Source organism: Heptranchias perlo, chromosome 3 (genome assembly GCF_035084215.1).
Source record: "Heptranchias perlo isolate sHepPer1 chromosome 3, sHepPer1.hap1, whole genome shotgun sequence".
NCBI lineage: Eukaryota > Metazoa > Chordata > Chondrichthyes > Hexanchiformes > Hexanchidae > Heptranchias > Heptranchias perlo.
The window spans coordinates 18,492,108-18,513,706 of NC_090327.1; the positions used below are offsets into that span (position 1 = coordinate 18,492,108).

Sequence of the window (21,599 nt, forward strand, 5' to 3'; positions counted from 1 at the left end):
ACCAGTGCTCAGTACCGATGAAGCATCCACATCTGAAATGTTAGCTTGTCATTTCTCTTTACAAATGCTAACTGACCTGCTGCATATTTCCAGCATTTTCTGTTTCTTCGCAGATTTCTAGTATTTGCTGCTTCTTTATATTTCTACAATAATTGTAGGTGTCTCTTTGGTAAGAGAGAAGCCATTACCAGAGACAAAATATTCCTGTGTGCAGTTATCAAAAACAAAAATCATCACTTCATTTTTGAATACAAGTCAGTCATTCTAGCCATTTTCCATCTCAGGGTCAAAGGTTGCTAATCAAATTATTAGATCACTTTAAGGCAAGTCGTCTCCTACAGATGCTTCGTGCAAATTGCTTTTTCTTAAATTGAAGTTAGCTTGATTGCTCTACTGTTTAATAAAACATAGAAAAAGAAATGGGGTAAGCAGCCACAATCACTTTGCCTGCACTGTGAAGATTTACCAGCACCAAACTGTCCTCAACAGAATCTATTTGTCAAGTTATTTGCATAAAAATAATGCCACACAGAAGACATCAATGACCTTCACATGAATGCAAAGTGATGCAAGTTTGCTAATTTGACTAGGGGTACATTTTGAAGAGGGATGCACAAATGATCTAATCTTGTCAATGTAGATCTGTAGGCTTGTCACAGAAAGAAATGTATGAGCCTTGTTGGCAATTAATGTAATTTTTCTGTACAAGCTTTACCAGTAGAATTTAATTAATGCTTTCATCCAGTATGTGTATTTGAAACTGCTGGAATGTAATAGGTTTGCTTTTTTTCTATGAATAGAGTATCTAAGCAGTGATGTTTACCAATTTCGATACTAACGTGACTTGACAGTGAGCAAGGAGCTATTATCCACAACAAGATTTTAATTTACTTTCTCTTTCTGGTTTTATTGGATTTTTCGAAAACTTTGTTTTTGCTGCGAAGATATTCATTAATTTCTTCTGTTTCTTACTTCTATTTTTATATTGTGTGCAACTTTTCCCTCACCGAACAATTTACTGCTGTAAATTGTAGAAACTAGTCTCAGCTGTATACTCTACAGAAATACATGTACTATATTCATACTCCAAAAAAAACCCAAACATTGCTCCATATACACAGCAGCACGATGAACATCTAAAAAGGGAGAAGGTAGGTTAAAATTACTGGTGGAGACCCTAGGTATGAATTTCATCTCACTACGGCTCCATTTACACCGTGGGGCAGCAGTAAGATGAAACTCACATTGAAGATCGACCCAGTGACTTACCGCTGGTTGTTTGTCCATTCCGATTTTTGGCAGACCTCGATTTATGCAGCCAGACTTGCTGCAAGAAACAGGTGGAGGCCTTATTAGTATATAAGGGTCAGATGACACAATTAAGACCCAACCATTTTCATCTCTACCCACGTTGCTATCACCGCTTCCTCAACCTGCCCGATCATGGGCGATACAAGTTGGAAGGCAGTCATTTAAAAAGAAATCATTCTCAGGATGTGGATATCGCTGGCTAGACAGGCATTTTGGTATGCATCCTTAGTTTCCCTGAGAAGGTGCTGGTGGGCCTTCTTGAACCACTGCAGTTTGTGTGGTGAAGGTGCTCCCAAATGCTGTTATATAGGTTCCAAGATTTTGAACGAATAGAAAAAAAATTTGGGATAGCCTCCTTGCTCTTATAATCTATGCCTCGGCTAATAAAGGAAAGTATACCGTATGCCTTCTAAACCACCTTATCTACATGTCCTGCTACCTTCAGGGATCTGTGGACATGCATTCCAAGGTATCTCTCTTCCTTTACACCTCTCAGTATCTTCCCATTTATTGTGTATTCCCTTGCCTTGTTTGACATCCCCAAATGCATTACCTCACCCTTCTCTGGATTGAATTCCATTTGTCACTTTTCTGCCCACCTGACCAGTCCATTGATATCTTTCTGCAGTCTACAGCTTTCCTCCTCACTATCAAGCACATGGCCAATTTTTGTATCATCTGCAAATTTCTTAATCGTGCCCCCTACATTTGAGTCTAAATAATTAATATATACCACAAAAAGCAAGGGACGTAGTACTGAGCCCTGCGGAACCTCACTGGAAACAGCCTTCCAGTCACAAAAACACCCGTCGACCATTACCCTCTGCTTCCTGCCACTGAGCCAATTTTGGATCCAATTTGCCACTTCCCCATGGATCCCATGGGTTTTTACTTTTTTGACCAGCCTGTCATGTGGGACCTTGTCAAAAGCCTTGCTAAAATCCATGTACACTACATCAAATTCACTACCCTCATCGACCCTCCTTGTTACCTCCTCAAAAAATTCAATCAAGTTAGTCAGACATGACCTACTGTTAACAAATCCATGTTGACTGTGCCTTTCTAAATGATTTATACTTTCTCTCCGAATTGATTCCAATAATTTGCCCACCACCGAGGTTAGATTGACTGGCCTGTCATTACTCAGTCTATCCTTTTCTCCCTTTTTAAACAACAGTACAACCAACGCAGTCCTCCAATCCTCTGGCACCACGCCTGTAGCCAGGGAGGATTGGAAAATGATGGTCAGAGCCTTCGCTATTTCCTCTCTTGCTTCTCTTAACAGCCTGGGATACATTTCATCCGGGCCTGGCAAGTTATCTACTTTCAAAGATGCTAAACCCCTTAATACTTCCTCTCTCACTATGTTTATCCCATCCAATATTTCACACTCCTTCTCCTTAACTACAATCTTTGCATCGTCCCCCTCTTTTGTGAAGACAGACGTAAAGTATTCATCAAGAACCATACCAACATCTTCCGCCTCCAAACATAGGTTATCTTTTTGGTCTTTTATAGACGCTGCTCTTTCCTTAGTTATCCTCTTGCTTATTGGGTTGTCCTTAATTTTACTTGCCAGTATTTTTTCATGCCCTCTCTTTGCTTTCCTAATTTCCTTTTTAATTTCACCCCTGCACTTTCTGTACTCCTCTAGGCTTTCTGTAGTATTGAGCTCTTGGTGTCTAACATAAGCTTCCCTTTTTTGCCCTATGTTACACTGTATGCTCCTTGTCTTCCCGGGGGCTCTAGATTTGGCAGTCCCATCCTTTTTCTTTGTGGTAACATGTTTACAATGAACCCCTTGAATCTTCCCCTTGAATGCCTCCCACTGCTCTGACACCTTCAAGTAGCTGTTTCCAGTTCACTTTTGCTAAACCACTTCTCAGATTATTAAAATTGGCCTTTCCCCAATTGAGAAGTTATACTCCTGTTCTATCTTAGTCCTTTTCCATAACTATGCTAATTCTAACTGAATTATGATCACTACCAGCAAAATGCTCTCCCACTGATATTCCTTCCACCTGCCCAGCTTCATTCCCTAAAACTAAATCCAGAACTTCCGCCCCTCTTGTTGGGCTTGCTACGTACTGGCTAAAAAGGTTCTCCTGAATGCAATTTAAGAATTCTGCGTCCTTTACCTTTTACACTGATTCAATCCGAGTTAATATTAGGGTAGTTGAAATCCCCTACTATTACTGCCCTATTGTTTTTGCATTTCTCGGAAATTTGCCTACATATTTGCTCTGACTGTTTGGGGTCTATAGTACACTCCCAGTAGTGTGATAGCCCCTTTTTTGTTCTTTAGCTGAACCTATATGGCCTCATTGATGATCCTTCTAACATATCAACTCCATGGTATGCCAGTGATGGGTGGTGGATGTTTAGACTAGTGGATGAGGGACCAATTAGTTGATTGTCGGGACCAGTAGCCTTTGCTGTGTTCAGTGCACTCAGCCGTTTCTTGATATCGTGCAGGGTGACTCAAATTGGCTGAAGACTTGCAATGGTAGGGACCTCAGAAGGCAGCCGAGAAGGATCATCCACTTAGCACTTCTGGCTGGAGATAGTTGCAACCGCTACAGCCTTGTCCTTTGCACCTACATGCTGAGCTCCATCATCGTTGAGGATGGGGATGTTCATGGACCCTCCTCCTCCTCCTGTTGCTTAATTGTCCACCACCATTCACAACTGGATGTGGCAGTGACTGCAGAGCTTTGACCTGATCCCTTAGTTGTGAGATCTCTTAGCTCTGTCTATAGCATGCTGCTTTCACTGTTTAGCATGCATGTAGTCCTGCATTGTAGCTTTACCAGGTTCGCACTTCATTTTCAGAACTCCTGGTGCTGCTCTTCTATATTGCTCATTGAAGCAAAGGTTGGTAATCTGCCCTGATGGTGATGGAGGAGTGAGGCATACTCCGGGCCATGAGGTTCCAGATTGTAGTGGTATACGATACTGCTGATGATGGCCCACAATGTCTCATAGATGCCCAGTTTTCAGCTGTTAGATCTGTTCTTGATCTCTCCGACTTAGCACAGCCGTAGTGCTACACGACACGATGGAGGGCATCCTCAGTGTGAAGATGGGACTTGATCTCCAATTTTCCCACATTTTCCCAAATGGAACACTTCCATTTTACTGTAGTCTATGGTCCTATGAACATTTTCTCTTGTTACTTTTAAGGTCAAAAATGCAAGCTATGGCAAATTTTTACTCCTCCATTCACCTTCATTGCACTGAATCAAGATTTCACAAAGTTGCCTGGTATTAATTAATTCTTTCCTACAACCTCAAAACTACGTAACTCATCTCTTAGTCTTTCCTTCCTTCTTCAAACTTAAGGAGTTTAGAACCCAAGCTTGTCACCCCCAATCAAATTTCTTGATTTATCTTGCCTTCTAGTGTTCTATACTATAAGCTTTGACCCTTCATTGGGTTTCTCAATATAAAAAATGTCTTCTGCTCATAAGTTTCCTCTTAACAGACCAATTTGGGAATCCCTCACACAAACCTCCAAATCCGTAGCTTCTTTTGCCGCAATGCCTGACTAATATTTGAGCTATTTTCTCATTTAAGGGAGTTGCGTTGGGGGGTGGGGGGTGAACATCCTCAGGGCCTGGAACATCTACTCCAAAAATTCTCACACTGGATGCTGAATGGGAATGTTTGTTATTCTGTTATCATATTTATTCTCTATTAAACAAGACAAAAATATTAAATTTATAGCATGGGACATGACCAATGTCATGTTGATGTTATTGCATCTCTCCTTTTCTACAGAATTTGGACTTCTTGCTGGTATGATTCCATGTTCTCTGGGCACCATCTTGTCCAAATGGCCACTATTTACGTGTCAGCCTTGTCAGTGGCTGCAACAGGCTGTGGCAGCACAAGGGACATTATACTGAGTTTGAACTTCTCCTCACGTGACGGACACAAACATGTCCAGCTGGGTTCCTAGATAGTGATCGGCAGTGGGAATCCTGGCTGATTTTCCCCTCCCTACCCCAGGTATACCGAGGCCCCCAGTTGGAGCACCTGTACAACAGTGCTGGCTGAGATCAGCTAATTCAACACAGACAGGAACTGAACCTGATTATTTGGATCAGTTAGTCATTGGATAAAGCCATAAGATGAGCCTCCGTCATTGCATCTTAGTCCATCAATGAGACATGAAACCAAGGTTCCCAATTACTTGTTCAAAGGATGTTAAAGATCCCATGATACTATTCAAAAAAGACTCATAGCCAACTTGCCTCCCTCATTCAACACAACCAAAAAACCACATGCAGTGGTCACTGATTTCATGGCTGTTTGTGGGTTGTTGCTAGCATAGGATCACTGCTAATGATAGTAACCACATTAAAAGTAATTCATTATGTAAAGATCTTTGAAACATTTTATCATAAGTTACCATGTAACTGCAAGTATTTTTTAATAATATTATCTTTGCTCAGGTTAGTCTGACCTCTTTTCTGTACAGAACTTTTGTCCTCGGAATAATTACTTCATATGCGTATCATTGTTAAATTTAATTTTAGGTCAAGTAAGGATGACTACAGTTTAATTAGTTAGATCAGACTCTCTATATCCATGTAGATGGCTCCATTCAAATGTGTAATTCATCCACAAATAACTTGGATCCCATTGTTGAATTCCAACATGCCAAATTGTTTCCCATTCAGTCCACCTATTCTGATATAAATTGTAAGCCTGATCCTGAAATAAATCTAAAGAGAGCAGCACTGTAGAAAATTATTTGACAACTATATGGGTTTCCAGGAATCAGGACAAAATAACATTTTGATATCTTTTATAGGACCAACATGAGAATGAAAGTGCACAAGCTTTCAATATCAGAGAGGGCCTGTTTTTGTCTAATGAAGGATTGTCTGTGATCTAGCTCTCTGACCTAGACACTTGCCCAAGTCTGTTGATACCGAATGAAATTCCTTAACATTTGTGGAAACAGCAAAGCAGATTTGGTTACATGATTAACAACTGGGTAAATAAATAATCTTGAACAGAGATCCCTTCAGCAGATGAAAATGAAAAGATAACTCTGATCTCAAAGACTGCTTGGGCACATTAATCTTGATCCAATAAAAAGGCAAACAAATATTTTGGCTATCTGATTCTTGGGAGCTGTATGGTTATCATAGAATTATAGAATGGTTACAACACAGAAGGAGGCCATTTGGCCCGTCGAGCCTGTGCCACCTCTCTGCAAGAGCAATCCAGCTAGTCCCACTCACCCAACATTTCCCCATGGCCCTGAAAATTTTTCCCTTCAATTCCCTTTTGAAAGCCATGATTGAATTTGCCTTCACCACCCTTTCACGCAGTGCATTCCAGATCATAACCACTCGCTGCATAAAAAAGTTTTTCCTCATGTCGCCTTTGGTTCTTTTGCCAATCACCTTAAATCTGTGTCCTCTGGTTTTGACCCTTCCGCCAATGGGAACAGTTTCTCTCTATCTACTCTGTCTAGACCACTCATAATTTCGAATACCTCTATCAAATCTCCTCTCAACCTTCTCTGCTCTAAGGAGAACAACTTCAGCTTCTCCAGTCTGTCCTCGTAACTGAAGTCCTTCATCCGTGGAACCATTCTAGTAAATCTCTCCTGCACCCTCTCTAAGGCCTTCACATCCTTCCTGAAGTGCGATGCTCAGAATTGGACACAATACTCCTGTTGTGGCTGAACCAATGTTTTATAATGGGTCATCATAACTTCCTTGCTTTGTACTCTATGCCTCTATTTATAAAGCCCAGGACCCCGTATGCTTTTGAACTGCTTTATCAACCTGCCCTGCCACCTTCAACGATTTGTGCACATATACCCCCAGGTCTCTCTGTTCCTGCACCCCCATTAGAATTGTACTCTTTAGTTTATATTGCCTCTCCTCATTCTTCCTACCAAAATGAATCACTTCACACTTCTCTGTTTTAAATTTCATCTGCCACGCGTCCACCCATTCCACCAGCCTGTCTATGTCCTCTTGAAGTCTATCACTATCCTCCTCACAGTTCACTACATTTCCAAGTTTTGTGTCATCTGCAAATTTTGAAATTGCACCATGTACACCCAAGTCCAACTCATTAATAGATATCAAGAAAAGCAGTGGTCCTAGTACTGACCCCAGGGGAACACCACTGTATACCTTCCTCCAGTCCGAAAAACAACCATTCACCACTACTCTCTGTTTCCTGTCACCTAACTAATTTTGTATCCGTGCTGCCACTGCCCCTTTTATTCCATTGGCTTCAAATTTACTGACAAGCCTATTATGTGGCATTTTATCAAATGCCTTTTGGGAGTCCATATACACCACATCAACTGCATTGCCCTCATTTACCCTCTCTGTTACCTCATCAAAAAACTCAATCAATTTAGTGAAACACGATTTGCTTTTAACAAATCTGTGCTGACTTTCCTTAATTAAGCCACACTTGTCCAAGTTACTGATAATTCTGTCTCAGATTATCATTTCTAAAAGCTTCCCCACCACCGAGGTTAAAACAACAGGCCTATAGTTGCTGGGTTTATCCTTACATCCTTTTTTGAACAAGGGTGTAACATTTGCAAATCTCCAGTCCTCTGGCACCACCCCCGTATCTATAGATGATTGGAAGATTATGGCCAGTACCTCTGCATTTTTCACCCAAGGATGCTCCACCATAGCAACCTAGGCTGCATCCCATCCAGACCGGGTGACTTATCTACTTTAAGTACAGCTAGCCTTTCTAGTACCTCCTTTTTATCAATTTTTAGCCCATCCAGTATCTCAACTACCTCCTCTTTTACTGTGACTTTGGAAGCATCTTCTTCCTTGGTAAAGACAGATGCAAAGTTCTCATTTAGTACCTCAGCCATGACCTCTGACTCCATGAATAGATCTCCTTTTTGGTTCCAAATTGGCCCCACCCCTCCTCTTACTACCCGTTTACTATTTATATGCCTATAGAAGACTTTTGGATTCCTTTTTACGTTAGTTGCCAGTCTATTCTCTCTTTGACCCTCATTTCCTTTTTCATTTCACCTCTGAACTTTCTATATTCAGCCTGGTTCTCACTTGTATTATCAACCTGACTTCTGTCATACCCCCCCTTTTTCTGTTTCATCTTACTTTCTATCTCTTGTCATCCAGGGAGCTCGGGCTTTGGCTGTCCTACCTTTCTCTCTCATGGGACTTTGCTTAGACTACACCCAAACCATCTCCTCTTTAAAGGCTGCCCATTGTTCGATTACAGTTTTGCCTGCCAATCTTTGATTCCACTTTACCCGGGCCACATCCGTTCTCAACCCACTGAAATTGGCCCTCCTCCAATTAAGTATTTTTACTCTATATTGTTCCTTGTCCATTTCCATAGATAATCTAAACCTTATGATTCTATGATCACTGTTCCCTAAATGTTCCCCCACTGACACTTGCTCCACTTGGTCCACCTCATTCCCCAGAACCAGATCCAGCAATGCCTCCTTCTTCATTGGGCCAGAAACGTACTGATCAAGAAAGTTCTCCTGAACACACTTCAGAAATTTTTCCCTCTCTTTGCCCCTTACACTATTACTATCCCAATCTATATTAAGATAATTGAAGTCCCCCATTATCCCTACTCTATGGCTCCTGCACCTCCTTGTAATTTCCCTGCAAATCGAATCATGTTCTATATTAACAACTAAGTTGATGTACAGTATAAAACTCAAACGTGAAACTTGTTTCTGAACTTCTATATAGTAACTCAAGGGTTTAAAAAAAAATGCAGTTTTATTTCATGTACAATCAAAAAATGCATTAAATGCACTGAAATTCACAAATGCACTTAAATTCACAAATGCATTGAAATTCAAATGCACAGTGTGCATTTTTCAAAGCATTTGATTAGAACATAGCTTGTGACCCAGTAATCAGGATAATGTGTTTCATCTGAGATTGCCTTTTTGTAATATGTTTATTAATGTAGTTTTCTGCAGTCACCATGGGCAGGATTTTAAAAGGAAAAAACAGGTGGGGTGGGGGCGGGGCAATCAAAATCGCTGCTTTTGGGAGCGGGCAGACATCCCAGCTGCAACCCACACATTTTTGAATGAGACTCAGGCAAATCTGTGTGCGTGCGCACATCAGTCACCAGGAAGTCCCACCCCCCACCTAAATCCAGCGGGCTGATGATTAAAGGGGCAAATGTACCTTAAGGTACTTTATTTTTTGTGCATTGGACAATTAAAACATTTTTAACATTACCTGGGCCGCTTTCCCACAGCTTCCGTTTCACACCTGGTGAAACTAAGTGGGAAGGGCCGGATCAGTGAAAAATAAACTAAATAAATTAAATTAAAGTACATTTCCCATTGTAAAAAAAGTAAATAAACATACCTTAAAAACAATGTTGCCTGGAAACCCCCCCCCACTACCCCACACGTGTCCGATGTCTCCCCCCGATCTCCTACATCTCCACTCTGATCCTGATGTCTCCCCTCTGATCTTTGTTCCCCCCCACCCCCCCATCTCTATCCTAACTGCTGATGAGCTCTCTCTCTCTCTCTTTCTCCCACTCCCCCCCCCCACCCCCGTCTTGGATGTGCAGCTCCTGTTTCCTGCAGCACGAAACCTGGAAGAGGCTTTGATTGATCTCATTAGCGACCTGATCTGCCACCTACTTCCCTTCCGGGTTTCGCACCCACAAATCACGCCTCCGCCCTGACCCTTGGACTCTTCCTGCCGGCATATTAAAATCCTGCCCCATATATACCTACCCAAACCCATAAGCCCAGTATTACAGAGACTTTCGCTGATGTCAAGTCAATTGATATTTGGGTTGCTTCAGAGTGGCACTGTCAGGAGCTTAGCCACTAACACTAATTGCAAGGGGGAGGGCAACAGAAGGCGATCACTATACAGTCCCTCACAGGTGAGAAAATGGAGAGCAATTAATGTTCTTAATCCATAACGGTTATTAGATCAGGGCCGCGAATTTCCTTGGAACCACTCCCGCTCCACCACCATAACGTCGCTGGAAGTGCGGCAGAAGCCCCGTTTACAGATGGTGAAGTTAGGGCACTGGACCAGGAGCAGCTCCAAGGACATTTCTGGCCCAAGCTTCTACAAACATGAAGCCAAACTATGGCGCACATAGATTGCCACTCAAGCCAATTAAGTAATTCCTCAACATCAAGAGATAATACTAATGTATCTTCTCATGGACTCTACATCACTTATTTAATCTGCTGAAGGTAATTTCTGAAATTTCTATCTGGTCCTCAAAGACACTTGAACAAAACTCCACAATACCCATATTACATTTCCAGTATTTGACCCTGGTTATTTATTTTCTACAGGTGACATTTCAATGCTTCCAGCAGCCCAAGAATATTCTGCTTGTTGGAGTCTTTGTCCCCTTCTGTCTATACTTTTCCCTATAACCTTCTATCCTTTCCTAACAAGATATGCCTCTTTTATGAAGAAATTAATCAACAAAGCATTTTCTACTTTTGCTGGAAGTTTGCTCTGACTCTTTATTCTCACTTGAGGCTTGTTCATTTGGTACTTAGGTTCCTCCCCTAAATCCCATTCCTTAACATACACGTTTAACTGACGAACTTGATTGAATTTTTTGAGGAGGTAACGAGGAGGGTTGATGAGGGTATAGCGTTTGATGTAGTCGACATGGATTTTAGCAAGGCTTTTGACAAGGTATCACATGGCAGACTGGTCAGGAAAGTAAAAGCCCATGAGATCCAAGTGAAGTGGCTAGTTGGATCCAAAATTGGCTCAGTGGCAGGAAGCAAAAGGGAATGGTGGACGGATGTTTTTGTGACTGGAAGGCTGTTTCCAGTGGGGTTCCACAGGGTTCAGTGCTAGGTCCCTTGCTTTTTGTAGTATATATTAATGATTTAGACTTAAATGTAAGGGGCATGATTAAGAAGTTTGCAGATGATACAAAAATTGGCCATGATAGTGAGGAGGAAAGCTGTAGATTGCAGGGAGATAACAATGGACTGGTCAAGTGGGCAGAAAAGTGGCAAATGGAATTCAATCCAGAGAAGTGTGAGGTAATGCATTTGGGGAGGGCAAACAAGGCAAGGGAATACACAATAAATGGGAGGATACTAAGAGGTGTAGTGGAACAAAGGGACCTTGGAGTGCATGTCCACAGATCTCTGCAGGACAGGTAGATAAGTTAAAAAGGCACATGGGATACTTTCCTTTATTAGCCAAGGCATAGAATATAAGAGCATGGAGGTTATGCTCGAACTGTATAAAACACTAGTTAGGCACAGCTTGAGTACTGCGTACAGTTCTGGTCACCACATTACAGGAAAGATGTGATTGCACTAGAGAGGGTACAGAGGAGATTTACGAGGATGTTGCCAGGACTGGAGAATTTCAGCTATGCGGAAAGATTGGATAGGCTGGTGTTGTTTTCTTTGGAATAGAGGAGGCAGAGGGGAGATTTAATTGAGGTGTATAAAATTATGAGGGGCTTAGATAGAGTGGATAGGGAGGACCTATTTCCCTTAGCAGAGGGGTCAATAACCAGAGGGCATAGATTTAAAGTAATTGGTAGAAGGGTTAGAGGGGAGCTGAGGAGAAATGTTTTCACCCAGAGGTGGGTGGGGGTCTGGAACTCACTGTCTGGAAGGGTGGTAGAGGCAGAAACCCTCAACTCATTTATAAAGTACTTGGATGTGCACTTTATGTGCTGTAACCTAAAGGGCTGCAGACGAAGTGCTCTGTTTCATCCGGCATGGACCCGATGGGCCGAATGGCCTCCTTCTGTGCCAAAATTTTCTATGATTATATGATTAATCTGACTGAACAAGGTAAGGTAGCAAGTCCTCAATCTTTAATGCTAAAATTTGGAATAGTATTTGAAAGTCAATGAAAGGAGGAGATTAGGGGGGCAGGGGAGGCAAAAGTAGAAGTATTAGGATTGATTTTGATGGGAATACTGGCCACAATAATGTCAATAGGTAAGGAGAGAGCATGCCAAATGTCTCCTGTCTTGTTTGAGAAATAAAAGCTGAACAGGCTGGGGCTCTTTCTTCCATAAAAGAAAACCCGATAGAGGTTCTTAAGATAATGAAAGGGTCTAATAGGGTAGATGTAGAGAAAATGTTTCCAGTTGTGGGGGAGTCCAAAACTAGAGGTCTTGAACATAAAATAGTTGCTAATAAATCCAATAGGGAATTCAGGAGAAATTTCTTTACCCAAACTGTGGTTAGAATGTGGAATGTGCTACCACAAGGAGTAGTTGAGGCGAATCGCATAGATGCATTTAAGGGGAAGCTAGATAAGCTCATGAGGGAGAAAGGAATAGAAGTGTATGCCAATAGGGTTAGATGAAGTAAGGAGGGAGGAGGCTTGTGTGGAGCAAAAACGCCGGCATAGACCAGTTGGGCCGAATGGCCTGTTTCTGTGCTGTGGTTTCGATGTAACTTGATGTATCATTACAAGCTGGATTTCTCCACAATAAATTTCAGAACATGGGTAGAGAATTCGGTTAGTGAATAAACTATTGTTTATCATTTCAAAAACATTTAGGATTGAATACCCTTTAAATCCCTTCATGTGCAGGTTAATATAAGGAGTAAAATGCTTTTGAATGTAACCAACCATTCATCCAGATAAATACCCTTCCCATTTGAGGAATTCTGCAGGTATATTAATCCAGGCTGTAGCTGTATACAAAAAAAAGTCTTTCTATCATTTCTGATGGTCTTAACTCTGAAAGACTAAAGGCAACGGTTCAATACTGCATCAGACCATCCTGAAAACTAAAAGCTCAATCCAATTATAACTGCTCTTTCACAGCACCATAAATTACCTAGCTAGCTTGTCTTGGATCGTACAGTGGATAACAGGGTGGGGTAGACGAATAATTTGTCACTCTGACACCTGTAGCTCATCATTTTATGTTTTACAACAGGGCTAGATTTGAAAATGAGTGTCATGAAATTCTGGGGGATTTATGAAGCCTATACTGAAAGACTGACAACAGTCCTGGCTAAAATCTCAAGGCTTTACAAGCAAATATTCTGCAATCCAAATACTGCATCTATAGAACTGGGAAACAAAGTCTCTACTATATCTCAAATAGAAGTACAAGCACATGGACAAAAATAATGGATGATATTAAGCTTTTGACATCAATAGTTTTAATCACAATCTATACTCAATAAAAAGCTGTTAGAAAGAATGAATACCCAGATCAAATGACATTTCAGTCAGGATAGCAATGTTAATTATTAAGGGAGCGCAGTCACTTCATCACCTTTATTTAAAAAAAAATTAATCAGTTTCAAATATTGAACATTAATTTTACCATCGTTTTGCTCCTGTTGTTTTTATGTGTGTTACTGCCTAAGCTGCAAATATTTGTGGCGCTGAAGGGAAAGCTGGCTCAGAGAAGCGACTGGAGTAAACCTTCACCTTCACCGCACGGGCAGTGATCTGGTGAGGCGCATTGCCCACCTGCCCATTATAGAACCTGCCTGACTTTCATCCCATTGATTTCAATGGAATGGAAACCGCACTGATTGCACAGTTGAAGCTGAAACTCCGAGAAGAGAATCATCAGCAACAACAAAACGCGTTCCCGATTTTAATCGCTCCACCATTGGTGGCGTGCCTTCAGCTGCCTAAGCCCTAAGCTCTGGAATTCCCTCGCTAAACCTCTCCGCCTCTCTACCACGCTCTCCTCCTTTAAGACGCTCCTGAAACCTACCTCAGCTGTCCTATTATCTCCTTATGTGGTTCAGTGTCAAAATTTTGTTTGATAACGATTCTGTGAAGCGCCTTGGGACGTTTTACTATGTTAAAGACGCTATATAAATGTGAGTTGTTGTTGTTATCTTAGGGGACAGACGGGAGTTGGCAAGAAAGGTCTTTATTTTTTGGCTTTTTGAATAAAATTTTGGTTCTTGCCACCTCAGGGCTTGTTGTAGAATGCTGTTAGTCTTTTACATTTAATGATGGAGGCCATGTTCAGTATTGTGTCCCCCCCAAAACCCCCTCCACCTCCCGCATCCCCCTTGGAGGCAGATGAGGGGAAATAATCACAAGCCTCCTTGACACCTCCTGAAGTCAGTTACCTCAGCTCCTTCTAAGCCACTAACAACTGTATCACTACCAATGAGTAGGAATGCCCCCTCTCCCTGATCATATCAGCTCACTCCTCCTGTTCCCATACAAACACATTCTTCATACCAATGCTTATTTTCCCCTACTGCTTGGCATCACAGTGCCACCCTCTTATCAGATCCAACCAAGTCAGACTGCAGGGGCACCGGCATTGCTGCTTGGGGAGCACTGCCATCCGAGCGGTGGTACAACAAGACAAACTCATTCACAGGGGACGGAAGCTTTAAATAGACGTGAAGACCGCCAACGTGCTTCTGGAACACATACATTAATTGATGAACTAGTCATCCTTCGTCAGAAGACGTCCAGATAAAATCCTACCCCATTACCTGCAAAAAAAACTAAAATCCTCTGGCTTTCCCATGGGGCTTGAACACTGCCAGCTCTGTTAGTGGTGCTGGTGCCTTTTGTGGAGCGCCTCCTGGTCCCACAAAAAATTGTCTGACCTGCTGTTGGCCCACCGGGGCTCCCACCGTGCCTCCACCCCCACCCCCACCGCCCCCCCTCCACCACCCCAGGATCGTCCTTCCCTGCTCCCCACTGTTGGCTGGCTCAGTGTGGGATCTGGCTGATTTCCCGCCCTCCCACAACCAGCGAGCTGCATTGGGGTGCCCACAGCTCACTGGCTGCTTGTAAATGAGGTCCGAGCCTCAAAATGGCTCTGGCCTCACGATGGCAACAAGACGGGCACTGTGCGCACTCCACCCACTGCTCACCTATTGTGCGCCTCAAGTTAAAATCGGCCCTCGTATGACCTGTCACCTTTCCAGTCAAAGGTCCCATGTCAACAGTGTCGATGAGTTTTCCCATATTAATTGTGTCCGCATCTGGTGATGCCCGCCCTGTCACGCTTGTAATAGGATTTTCCCCATTAATGTGACAGCCTGTGGCTCCAATAGTTCCTTGCTGTGGCCACTAGGCGGTGCAGTGGAACACACTTAGAGTCATAGAGTCATAGAGTTATACAGCACGGATAGAGGCCCTTCGGCCCATCGTGTCCGCGCCGGCCATCAAGCCCAGTCTCATCTAATCCCATATTCCAGCATTTGGTCCGTAGCCTTGTCAACCTTCATTTAACAATCTTTCCAGCTGTCATTTTTTCCCTAGTAACTGTAATTCTTCATGTCAAAAATAAGGGTTTAAACAAAATTTAAAAAAATAAAAAACATTACACATTTCACAATAACATGATTAAGTATATTGCAATTGTGATTTTCTGTGGTGTCAGCTGTCAGCTCAGTGGTAGCACTCTCGGCTCTGAGTCAGATGGTTGTGGTTCGAGTCCCACTCCAGAGACTTGGGCACATAATCTAGGCTGACACTTCAGTGCAGTATTGAGGGAGTGCTGCACTGTCGGAGGTACCGTCTTTCAGATGAGACGTTAAACCGAGGCTCCGTCTGCCCCCTCAGGCGGATGTAAAAGATCGCACAGCATTATTTCGAAGGAGAACAGGGAAGTTCTCCCCAGCGAACTGGCCAATATTTATCCCTCAACCAACATCACTAAAACAGATTATCTGGTCATTATCACATTACTGTTTGTGGGACCTTGCTGTGCGCAAATTGGCTGCCGCGTTTCCCACATTACAACAGTGATTACGCTTCAAAAGTACTTCACTGGCTGTAAAACGCTTTGGGACATCCTGCAGTCGTGAAAGGTTCTATTAAGTCCATTCTAGTTCTTTCCTTCTACGAATGCTTCACAGAAAAACAAAAGCAGCACACGTGAACAGAAATAGTTGTTATCATGTGAGAGACATCAGAGGCAAACAAAAATTGTGGTTAGCATAGAAAACAGATTGTTTCTAGAGAATGGATTTTTTTTAGTCAATGATCACTTCTGGATGTATACACTCAGTTAAAAAATCTCTCCCGAATCACTTTTGAGGCGTAACAATTTTTCTTAATACGAAAACTTGGAAATTTTGTTTGTTGATGGAAATGTATATTAATTAAAGGCTGTACAAGTTGGTAAGCTCATTAATAGCTCTTGCAGCTTGGCAGGAGTGCATACCAGGCCCGACACAGACCAATTTGGCTGTGGGGTCCTAAAACAGGAGTTCGGCCCCTCATTAACATTTGCAAGGAGCCTAACATCGGTTTTAGGCGGGCAACCTGTACTCCTGAAATGCCACCTTTACCAATATGGTTGTGCTTCGTAACGATGGCGCAGATCGAGAGTGGGACGTGGTGCCCGAAATTGGTTCTTTTTATCCTCACTTTCCACCTGGGAAACAGATGCAACGAGGACCAATTTCTACCCCAAAACAACGTTCAAAGATGTTAAGCTTTCCAACACTAATATCACCAATAATACCTAGGCTACAATTAGTCATTTTGCCATCAAATAGTGCCTAATTAAGGAGCATTGCCCTGTTAACATTAATCCTTGACAACTGTGTGATGGTTGCACTTTGAACCTGACCAATATGAATATATTAATGGAACGTATTTCATGTTAAAAATAACAAATGTTGTGAAGGACAGAAAAAAGACAGAACAGATGAACTATTTAAAATGAAAATTAGGTGCTGTTAAGCTGAGATGCAGAGAGCAGATCACAAAACATTTAATTCAAAGGCATCGAGATAGCGACATTTTGAAGATGATAACTAAACCTTCTGTTTCAAACAATATGACTTGAATCAAAGTACTATTGTACTGCGAGATTCAAACAGCAGTGGTATCAGTAACACAATAGCACTAAATGCTATTTGTTCAGAACATGGAGATGGAAAAGGATTCAGCGTCAAGTAGCACTCCAGTCAGTCCCCAGTTGGAGTTACATTGAGCAGGGAGGTGCTAAGCAAAGACTGTGATATCTCACGAGAGGGGGCAAGTGAAATTAGAGGCAGCTACTGGCAGCCAGTTAAAAGGGGGACTGGTAAGGAGGAATTCCAAAAAGAATCAAGCATTGTTTTCATCATGGTGGAACTAACATGCAATTGATGCAACTATGGTTAGTAAAAAATGAAAAAAAAACTGCATTGATAAATAGAACTTAGGAACTGGAGTAGGCCATTCAGCCCCTCGAGTCTGTTCCGCCATTCAATTAGATCATGGCTGATCTGTATCTTTACTCAATCTGTCTGCCTTGGTTCCATAACCCTTAATACCCTTGCCTAACAAAAATTTATCAATCTCAGTTTTGACATTTTCAATTGACCCCCAGCCTCAACAGCTTTTTGGGGGAGAGAGTTCCAGATTTCCACTACCCTTTGTATGAAGAATTGCTTCCTGACATCACCCCAGAACGGCCGAGCTCTAATTTTAAGGTCATGCCCCTTTGCTCTGGACTCCCCCCACCAGAGGAAATAGTTTCTCTCTATCTACCCTATCAAATCCTTTAATCATCGTAAACACCTCAATTAGATCACCCCTTAATCTTCTACTCTCAATGGTACACATCTAAAACATCACGGGGTAATTTTCACCTTCACCACCTGGGTGGTCATCTGGTGGAGTGGATCACCTGTCCATTGTGGTCCCTGCCTGATTTTCAATCCATTGATTTCAATGGAATGAAAATCAGGTGGGATCTATAAAGGGCTGGCAATCCGCTCGGCCAGGTTACCACCCAGTCAATGAAGACAATCTGCCCCCAGTAGTTTGAAGGCACCAGAGTGCTAACAGTGCAGATGTTTGTGCAATATTGTGCCATTTTGTTTGAGAATACAATTTATAATTTAAGTCGCAAAATGACTAATCTTACTTGGCTATCAATTCGACATTCAAACCAATTTCAGCAGATTCTATTTGCAGCCCAAGTCCTGTCTGGTAACACTGTACATTGCTGACTGGTACAGTATTTTGGGTGAAGGTGACAAGTACTGTATGTAATCATGCCCTTCCATGATAAACCTTGGGGATTCATTGCACTGGTTAGTAAGCCATCAATAACATGCACAATACAGTAAATAAATCTAAAAGTTACCTTAAGAAACAAAACACCTTTATTCGCTTCTTCCAGTCTCTTGAACTATAATTTACATTCACATGCATCAGACTAGTAGCATAAAGTGACAGTGTAGTGTCAGTGGAGAATTTTTAGCTGCATTGAAAACGTAACTGTTGCGTGGTATATTCACTGCTGGCAAAAGATCGCACTGTGGGAGTCGGGGTATCTGATGATATATCAAGTGCACTGCCAACTTTTTAAAAAGCGTTACCTTAAATTTTCTTTCCAAAGAAAGCAACAAAAAATATTACAAAAAATCTGATTGCTCTTTATTCCTACTGAAGACAAATGAAACTGTGACTCAGCAGTAAACTGTTTCCCAGCCAGTGTATGCTCCCATTCTACTGTCATTACTTCACATCACTACCAAAAAACTTACAGGAGCCCCACCATCCAGGTTGGTCACTCACAATTTGCTCACTGGTGTTTTTTTATTTGCATATACTTGAAGTTTGATTCTACTCCGAATAGGACAACCCTCTCATCCCAGGAATCAATCTAGTGAACCTTCATTGCACTGCCTCTAAGGCAAGTATATCCTTCCTCAGATAAGGAGACCAAAAATGTACATAGTACTTCAGGTGAGGTCTCACCAAAACCCTGTACAATTGCAGTAAGACTTCCTTACGCTTGTACTCCAAACCCCTTGCAATAAAAGCCAACATACCATTTGCCTTCCAAATTGCTTGCTGTACCTGCATGTTAACTTTCTGTGATTCGTGTACAAGGACACCCAAATCCCTCTGAACACCAACTTTTAATAATTTCTCATCATTTAAAAACACAGATCCCTGTAGGTAGCAGGGCAGGTAGATAAGGTAGTTAAAAAGGCATAAGGATTACTTTCCTTTATTAGCTGAGGCATAGAATATAAGAGCAGGGAGGTTATGCTAGAACTGTATAAAACACCAGCTGGGCCACAGCTTGAGTACTGTGTACAGTTCTGGTCACCGCATTACAGGAAAGATGTGATTGCACTAGAGAGGGTACAGAGGAGATTTACGAAGAAGTTGCCAGGACTGGACAATTTTAGCTATGAGGAAAGATTGGATAGGCTGGAGTTTGTTTTCTTTGGAACAGAGGAGGTTGAGGGATGATTTAATTGAGATGTATAAAATTATGAGGGGCCTAGATAGAGTGAATAGGAAGGACCTATTTCCCTTAGCAGAGGGGTCAATAGCCAGGGGGCATAGATTTAAAGTAATTGATAGAAGGATTAGAGGGAAGTTGAGGAGAAATTTTTTCACCCAGAGGGTGGTGAGGGTCTGGAACTCACTGCCTGAAAGTGATAGAGGCAGAAACCTCATCGCATTTAAAAAGTACTTGGATATGCACTTGAAGTGCCATAACCTACAAGGCTACAGACCAAGCGCTGGAAAGTGGGATTAGGCTGGATAGTTCTTTCTTGACCAGCATTGACATGATGGGCCGAATGGCCTCTTTCTGTGCCGTAAATTTCTATGATTCTAAAGCTAGATTTTTCGGGCTCAATCTGTGACTGTTTAATTCTCTGCTTTAGCAATACATGCTGTCCTTTACAATCTTAGTAACATTTTCCTAAACCTCTATATTGCACAGAGAATAGTCTAAATCAGGAAGGCCTGTTTAATAATTCATGTTTAAGGTAGTGACAATGCAGTGAATATTTATTAAACCATTTGCAATTGCTGTCCTTTCTTTCTCTTGCTTAATACTTCATTTTTTTCCTGTATTATGGGGATGCAGTTACACAGCACATAACTGTCTCAGCGTGATGACAACCTCCTCATATTCATGAACTAAAATTAGAACTATGAGACATTGTTTACATGGTGAGACCCTTTCTCTGTCACACATGGAAAGGCCTTGGGTTCAAAGTCCTAACCTTGGGTTTTGTCCTTCCTGTAACGAAAACTGAGTTTTTCTTTTGTTTTCCAGTTTTCTTTATTTGACTCACGCTGAGATACAGCTGCATGGAACAACTCTGCAGTATCTTGTCCAAGTGTGAGTCTTGACAATAGGCCATTAGACTTTGTGGTCATCGCAGCTGAATCCCATCCTATTCTCAACCACTGTCCAAACAGGGACTTCTTTCCAGCAGGAGTCACTGGATAATTATCAGGATTAGTAACACTGTGTAGTCCAGGGATTCTGAAGCCAATGAATGAGGTCAATGAAACCAGCTCAAAACAGGGATCGAACCATGAAACTTCTTGATCAATGTGGCTCAGTTTGACAATGGAACGTTTACATTCTAAACCATAGGGGAAACTTTGTCTCTCCTTTAAAGCCATGTAAATTCAGTGACATCTTTAATTAATGCAACTTGCTCTGCAGAATTTTTGAAATTATTCGGTTAAAACATTCCAGTACAGTTTGTGTGTCTGTATTCTAATCTTAGAAGTGGATTAAAACAAATAACAGATAGCAAATCTCTGAGGCATATCTGGAATACCTGCTAGAATCATAGAGTGATACAGCACAGAAGGAGGCCATTTGGCCCACCGTGCCTGTGCCAGCTCTTTGAAAGAGCTATCCAATTAGTCCCACTCTCCTGCTCATTCCCCATAGGCCTGCAAATGTTTCCCCTTCAAGTATTTATCCAATTCCCTTTTGAAAGTTATTATCGAATCTGCGTCCACCGCCCTTTCATTCCAGATCATCTCAACTCGCTGCGTAAAAAAATGTCTCCTCATCTTGCCTCTGGTTCTTTTGCCAATTACTTTAAATCTGTATCCTCTGGTTGCCACTGGAAACAGTTTCTCCTTATTTACTCTATCAAAATCCTTTCTGATTTTGAACACCTCTCTGCTCTATGGAGAACAACCCCAGTTTTCTCTAGTCTCTCCACATAACTGAAGTCCCACATCCCTGGCACCATTCTAGTAAATCTCCTCTGCACCCTCTCTAAGGCCTTGACATCCTCCCTAAAGTGTGGCGCCCAGAATTGGACACAATACTCCAGCTGGGGCCTAACCAGTGATTTATAATCTGAGGTGCCTGCAAAAAATACACGAATAACACAAATTTTGTGCATGGAAAAGAATGGATAAAAGCATGGAGCAGTTCATTTTCAAAGCAGTTACTTACAGGTAATAAGTGTAGGACTGAGAGCTTCTTCTGCCAGGTGGGGTGGTTGAAGGATTTAGGCAGTGGGAAAGGATGGAATGGAAGGAAAAGAAAAGCAAATATTAATGGATCAAAAG

The 21,599-nt window shown here is 41.9% G+C and overlaps 1 protein-coding gene across 3 annotated transcripts in view; it reads right to left on the reverse strand.

Annotated features, from left to right (window-relative positions):
* The window catches only part of LOC137310786 (receptor-type tyrosine-protein phosphatase mu-like), a 797,377-nt gene that overhangs the window by 191,601 nt on the left and 584,177 nt on the right, over positions 1–21,599 (reverse strand). The window contains exon 15 of one of the 3 annotated variants that reach the window (XM_067978408.1): positions 21,484–21,513. The exons of the other annotated variants lie outside the window; for them this stretch is intronic. Coding sequence (XP_067834509.1) covers positions 21,484–21,513 — 30 coding nt within the window. The remainder of the gene's footprint in view (positions 1–21,483; positions 21,514–21,599) is intronic. 3 annotated transcript variants of the gene reach the window in all.